Below are 7,344 nucleotides of genomic sequence, written 5' to 3'. Positions count from 1 at the left end.
CTAGATGCTGTGATTTTCAGAATTTTTAACGCTTTATTTTGTAACTTTTGTTTTTTATTGATTTAACTGCTGCTTTTTGAAAAATATGTTAACGGTGGATGTAACGGTCAGCCCGCTTCTACAATACGAAACTTGACATGTGGGGTTTGAAGGGATGGGTTGGCTATCGTACCGGTATGATGCAACGGTGGTGATTTTAATATGCTTGATACTATTTAATATTTATACGTGTGAGTAGGGGTGGCAATCGTTTCGTTTCGTATACTTTCGTTTCGTGTATTTTCGTGTTTCGTGTACTCGAAGGTGAAACCCGTATCCGCCCGTTATTAATTTCGTGTACCTAATTTGAAACCTGTATCCGATCCGAATCGTTTCGTGTATATTTCATGTACTTTTCGTGTATATTATATATAAAAATATTAATATATTTTTTAATCAAAAAATGGATTTAATATATATTTTTCTTTATAAATTTATTAAATGTGAATGATTTATTTATACTTGTATACAATTCTCTATAAATTTGTTAATGTATCTACAATATATATCCACACATACATATAAATATATACTTTTTACTCAATTATATATTTAATATATCATAACATATATATAATAAATATTATCTACAAATATTTCGTGTACTTTCGTGTATTTCGTATATCCCAAATGAAAACCCATATCCGACACGAAATCTATCGTGTAATTTCGTGTTCGTGTACTTTCGTATTTCGTGTATCGAAAATCAAAACCCATATCCATTTTTTTCGTGTCGTTTTGTTTCGTGTTAGCGTATCACGTGTTAAATTGTCAGGCCTACGTGTGAGGTAGGTAGATCTCAAACTTGAATTTTTGACTTGCATTGGGATTCGTAATACTTGACGTGGTCGAATCAGATTGTGCCACGTATTTTTGTTGTGCATAGCAGTTAGATTCTGTCTCTTTTTTTTTTATCTTCTTTGACCACATGTGAAGACAACGTTTTATGACATTTATTATTATTTTTTAGCATGCACTTTAATGTTTTTATTGAATATAAGTTTATAATTTATTCTTACAATTTTTTCTAAATTAAAATATAATAATAACTCTTTTTTTTCAAAACAAAATTGAAAAATAAATTATAAAACTATATTTTTAAAAAATATTAAAATGCGTACGGCTCTCCTTCCTATACGACTCAACTCAGTGCGACGGAGAAAGTATAAATGCACTCAGACGACTAAATAAATAATATTATGGTGGGAAATATTCATTCAAATTTAGGAAATTATTATATAAATTACTCCAAAATTCACTATTTGAACTTATATTTTATTTATCGTGTGATCAGAAATAGTTAATAATACAAATATATAAATAAGATTATATTTATAAATATAAATTAATTCATAAATTATACAAATGATTTACAATTACTTTTGATATTATTCTTAATTTTTAACTCTTCACAGAACCTGGTGAAAAAGAATATTAAAACTAATGCCTACTTTATACTCCCTCCGTCCCTTTTTATCTGTCCATTTTGGAAAAAAAAAACACATACCAAGGAATACTTGATTGTATAAATTTTTTCATTAAATACCTCTAATTAATATCTTGAAACTGGTGGAATACCCCTACTTTATGTCTTGAAAACATGAATTCAACCAAGTTTTAAATAAGTCAAGCCTTGAAAATTGAAATTATGGAGATATATTTGAAAAACTATCATTAAATTAGTTTTGAAAATATAAATGGACAGATAAATAGGGACAAATTTTTACTTCCAAAGTGGACAGATAAATAGGGACGGAGGGAGTACTATACATTCTTGTGTGGGGACCAAAAATTTAAACCGATTTTAAGTCTGTTTGTGTCACCAGAGTAAAAATAAGTTGATTTAAAGTTTTAAAATTATTTATTATAAAAATTAATAATTAATCATAAGTTATTCTTAAATTATTTTTATGTTTATCATTACATTTTTAATAACTAATAAGTAATAACTAAAATTCTCAAAAAAAATCAAAAATATCCGAACATACGTTTAAATTCTCAGTTTATTACATTAAGGGATTGTTTGGTTCGATTTAGTTAAGAAAAAATATTCTGGAATCATAACTCGAACCATGAGATATGACTTATGAGTTTTTCATTCCATTCATAAGCAACAGTATTCCAGTATAGCTTCCTGCACCGTCTCAGATTAATCTCAGAACCTCACCCGCTCTCGGGCGTTAGTCCAATTTACCTATTTGTGTTGGCTATGGAGCTAGTCGGCAAGTTCCTAGAGGAAAAAAAATTATTTCATCAGCCATGAATACAACGTGAATTGCAAACTTAAGATTACTACTATATACATTCTAGCGTAGTGAACACTTACAATTTGATATCACAGACAATAACTGTCTTCATGTTGTCATTAATTTATAATAAAGTTAAGTTATTTTATGGATAACCCCCTAGAATGATCAAAGAAGAATCAAGTTTACCGCTAAATTTACCATCACAATAAACTTAATAGTATTTTTTTTTTTACAGAATTGGTTCGTCGCTCGTCAGCCCAATTTGCTCCTACAATCATTTAAAGCTTCATATGCTTTTATCATTGCCATTTAACAAAATTTAATATGCAGAACACTTATTTAGTAGCGAGAACTAAACATCCATAAAACACACAAAAATAATGAACTTGAGCATATTTAAATGCACCATAGTGAGTCAGTACATGCAACAAATCCGTTAGTTTGCATAATCATTCAATAAAATAACCACCATTTTTTCCCGAGTCATTACATCCAGCCGATGTTATATTATTATCGTATGAAATGCTAGTTGAAAAGTTTAATATAAGTATGTCGGCATACAGGATATAAAAATTTTATACTTTTATCACCACTTATATCCCAATACAAATGCAAGTCCAAATCTAATTAGTTGTTTTTATTTATAATTAGCTCATAGTCATATATCCCAAAATTTTCAACAACTACAAATCTTGCCTACTCAAATGCAACTACAGATAGAATGTCTCAAAATACTGTAGTGTGACACGTATTACTTTGTTTAGTAAATTAGACTCAAAAGTAGAATATACTTACATTCTTTCAATCAAAAACATTGTTCGTATGACAGCCCACATCGAGAAGTGTGTGGAATTTAGTTCAGTTTATAAGCATAAGTACTACAAACGGGCCCAATTGCAACAACTTGGGTAATCCACAAGCCCACCACAGGCCCCCAAAAGATCATGATTTGTTGGTGCAATTGGTAGTAGTACTTATGCTTATAAACTGAACTAAAGTCCACACACTTCTCGATGTGGGACTGGGGTGTTACAGTTACTCCCTCAGTCCCTCTCATTCCTTATCAAATGGGTTAGGTACAGAATTTAAAAAAATATGTATAAAATAGTAGAAAAAAGAAAGAAAAGTGGGTGAAATGGTGGGACTCATTGATTTTTAATGTATAAAAAGAAGATAGTGGAGTAAAAATAGTGTGAAAAGGGAAGAAAAGTGGAGAAGTGGTGGAACTCATTGACTATTTTTGGTAAGTTTTGAAATGTAAAGAAATTAGATAGGACACTCTAAAAAAAGAATGCGTAAAGAAATTGGTGGGACGGAGGGAGTATATGTTGTCCGAATTTTATCCGAATTTGAACTATATTCTGCATTTGAACATAGATTTAGCATACAAAAACAGTAATTTATTTCAAAGAGCCCAAGCCGAGATTTTAATAATTTATTAATTAATAAAATAATTGATTTATCAAATATGAATTTTAATCAAATTAAATCGGTCATAAAAGACATTAACCTTATGTAACATCTCATTTCAAGGGTACTACGTGATCCTCATTTTATGATCTCCGTTTCATTGGTGTGTGTATGTATATAACTGTAAGAAAAGGAAAGCTGAACTGACTTCTTAACTTACAGAAGCTTGAGTAGAGAATATATAAGAGGACGATATCTAAGATAATCCACGAGTCTGAATGCCAATATATGTTACACACAAAAATTAAGGTTTTTAGGACAATTCCACAAGCCTAATAGTCAAGCTCACGATCTACTAGTTCCCTCAAGAACTCCTCTTCCATGACACCAAAAGGAAAATCTACATTCTCCTTTAAAATTGATGGATACGGTGTTCTCCTCACAAGCCTTCCATCACGATCAAAAGCAAGAAGTCCAACAACACTTCCTCTTCTAAATACACGGTTCAAGATCTTGAGTACATTTAACCCGTATCGATGAGAAGGATGCCGAGAAGGATGTCTCAGCCATGAAATAGGCGCAATGTTCTTACCATATGAATATCCTTCCTTGTTTTTACATATGTGAACCACTTCAAACTCATTATCAGTGCCTTTCACTTGGAGATACCTTGCTTTTAGCATCCGCCAAAACTTGGCATCCGGAATATGCTGATCATCCTCAACAATGACTATGATTCTCTTTCCCTCGAGTTGCGATAACTGAACCTGTAAAGTACAACACAACTGTCAATAAGCAGAGTGAAAAAGAAAAGTTCCATACGCAAGAGGAGAGTTGGCCTGGAAACAAGTATTATAATGTCAAAGGAACTCACTGTGGACCCATTTTTTTGTATCAATGTAGTCTTTCGGCTCCAGAACATGTCTAGCTTCAACTCCTTTATGCGTTCGGCCTCTAACTTAGCAACTCTTTTTTGGGTGAATGGATATGCTGCGATACCATAATTTTTTAATATGTCAGCGCCGTACAGTTCAACAAATTTTCCTTGCGGTCCAATAATTACAAGGCTATGGTCTGGCCCATCCTCATCCTCACAAGTATACAAAGGATAATCAAAAACTCGCTGCAACTTTTTACAAACAGGGTCTTGAAACGGGAGTGCCAACCAAGGCATTTTTTTGAACGTTTTCCAGTATGATTTTTCGCTTGTACGTTCACAAGTAGCAAATGAGTCGTGAACATAAACAAGCACGATTTCAAAGTTATTCTTCTGAGCCAACTGTTCATAGGCCTTCTGAATTTCCGACGTAAGTGCGTGGTTTGGATAATCTTCATAAAAATATATGCCTACAACCTTATCTTCGAGATTATGAATAGGTACCGCCTATTAAGAATAGAAGTAAGAAGTATTCAAACAACAGACTTTAAGAGATTAAAGTGTGTGCAATAAGAAATTCATAAGTGTGAGAATAGCCTATCCGAGAAATTTAGACAACAATCAAAATTCGTAAGTGCGTGCAAACAGAACATATATTTACTTTCAGAGACTAAAGTATAAAATGATGGCTCCATCAAAATGTTGGGCAAAGGGAATTGATATTACTTTAACAGGCTAACGCACAGTATGATGATGGATATGTCAAACTATTAGGCACAGGGAACAGATATTACTATATGTTCATACCTGATTATCCTTGTTAATGAGATGATTACGTTCAGAAGAAGCTAGGAGCTTTGTAATGGAGGGATGGTTTCGAGCTTCAGCGTCTTCCTTTAAAAGGCATTCCATCCTTTTATCAGTGAAAGGATAAGCACGGGCTCCATACATATGAAAGATATCGTTGGCGTTACATTGCAAAACCATTCCTGTATGATCGATGACAAATGAGGCCGGAGTATCACGGGTAAGAAAACCAGAGAGGGGAAATACTGTTTCCCAATCTGTGCTGGATTTGACATCTGAGAACGGGATCCCAATCCACGGCATGATAGAAAATTTATTTTCAAAACATTCCCTTGGAGTAGGACAGTTGGAGGCCGCATTAGCAGTATCGAGCTCAACTCCAATGAAAACGACCTCGAAATCACCTTTAGGGAGCAAAGCATTGTATACATCCAGCAAGATTGTTGTTTCAAATCTCATCCAATATTCGGACCACGGAACAAGTGGCACAAAATGTAAGACAATAACTTTGTTTTCCAGGTGCTTAGCTTGGACCTACAACATAATAAAAATATAATCTACACAATCCGGAAGAAGATCTTGCTGCAGGAGTAAGTTAGTTAGACAACTACAAGATTTAGATAAACCAGAACACTTGTTTGGTGTGTGCAAGTGGCAAAAATAACCAGAGACAGGAAGGCAATGAGCTTGTGCTAAATTAACGTTTTTTAAGAATGTAAGGTACAACAAATATTATGAAAACTAAAGCTTGAGTGCACATATATAATCTCAGTTAAAGGCATTAGAAAAACATAACTTAAGTAACAAAGACAAATTCATAAACAGTACGGGACGTTTGAGGTCATTATAACAGATAAAAATATAATCTACACAATCCGGGAGAAGATCTTGCACAGGAGTAAGTTAGTTAGATAACTACATGATTTAGATAAACCAGAATACTTGTTCGGTGTGTGCAAGTGGCAAAAATACACAGAGACAGGAAGGCAATGTGAGCTTGTGTTAAATTAACGTTTTTTAAGAATGTAAGGTACAACAAAAATTATGAAAACTAAAGCTTGAGTACACATATATAATCTCAGTTTAAGGCATTAGAAAACATAAATTAAGTAACAAAGACAAATTGATAAACAGTACCCGGCGGTTATTATAAGTGATGAGAAAATCCCTGTCCCTCGTAAACAGAAGTTGCTGTAAATTGACCCTATCTCCCTTTCTAACTGCCTGGGGATGTTTTTGCACCACCCACTGTGGTCCAGAATCATTAACACAAGACTGAGTTGTTTTCTTTTTTCGTCTTAAAAACCTCCCAAACCTCAATCCTGATAAATTAACCATGTATGAACCCTTTTTCTTCTTCTTCTTTTTACTCTTCTTCTTCTTCTTACCCTTTTCATCCTTAGACCCATTGTTCTTTCTTTCACTAATTGAACAACTCTTTAAGCTCATATCTGACCTAATAGCTTTAGCACTCTCATCCCCACCTTGTTCTAGGGTTTCATGACTTAAAGTTTGAGTCTTTACTTTCTTGTTCTTACCCTTTTCATCATCAGTTTCAATCTTCTTTCTTTTTCGGGTTGAACAGCTCCTCAAGCTAATATCTGACTTCTTCATCGCCTTCTTCATTCTTTGCTTTCAGTCTTTCGAGCTTTGAAATTTTATCTCTGCTAATTTTTGGAGCTATATTGTTCCCTGCCCAAAGCCCCCAAAAACAAGAAAAAAGGCCCCAAATAACAAGATTTAGAGTGAAATGGCCCTAAATAACCAAAATCAACATATTGGCCCTCAATGACCAAAAGAGACGCAAGGCAATTAGCGTTTTTCTATTCAGTTAAAACGCTACTTCGTGTAGCGTTTTCATTTATTATTACAAACCAAAACGCTAAGCGAAGTAGCGTCTTTGATGTTTATATATAGCCCCTTTTAAACACCTACGGCTTAAGTTTCTGTTTTAGTACAGCG

At 33.4% G+C, this 7,344-nt stretch overlaps 1 protein-coding gene across 2 annotated transcripts; it reads right to left on the bottom strand.

The window, feature by feature from the left end:
- Positions 1-3,892: 3,892 nt before the first annotated feature.
- LOC108215652 (probable nucleoredoxin 1) lies at positions 3,893-7,124 on the bottom strand. 2 transcript variants are annotated; one of them, XM_064092625.1, is made up of 5 exons: positions 6,520-7,124; positions 5,383-5,916; positions 4,573-5,082; positions 4,440-4,465; positions 3,893-4,382 (listed from the first exon to the last, which is right to left on the bottom strand). In XM_064092625.1, the coding sequence occupies exons 1-5, from the start codon at positions 7,006-7,008 to the stop codon at positions 4,031-4,033; spliced, it is 1,911 nt and encodes a 636-aa protein (XP_063948695.1). In that variant the 5' UTR covers positions 7,009-7,124; the 3' UTR covers positions 3,893-4,030. The 2 variants fall into 2 exon arrangements, with proteins under 2 accessions (XP_063948695.1, XP_017243675.2); XM_017388186.2 differs by having other exon boundaries at positions 3,893-4,465; positions 6,520-7,121.
- Between the last annotated feature and the right edge of the window lie 220 nt (positions 7,125-7,344).

The sequence above is a fragment of the Daucus carota genome, chromosome 4 (genome assembly GCF_001625215.2).
Source record: "Daucus carota subsp. sativus chromosome 4, DH1 v3.0, whole genome shotgun sequence".
NCBI lineage: Eukaryota > Viridiplantae > Streptophyta > Magnoliopsida > Apiales > Apiaceae > Daucus > Daucus carota.
The sequence above is the reverse complement of the archived record's forward strand: the minus strand, read 5'-3'. Positions and strand labels throughout refer to the sequence as shown.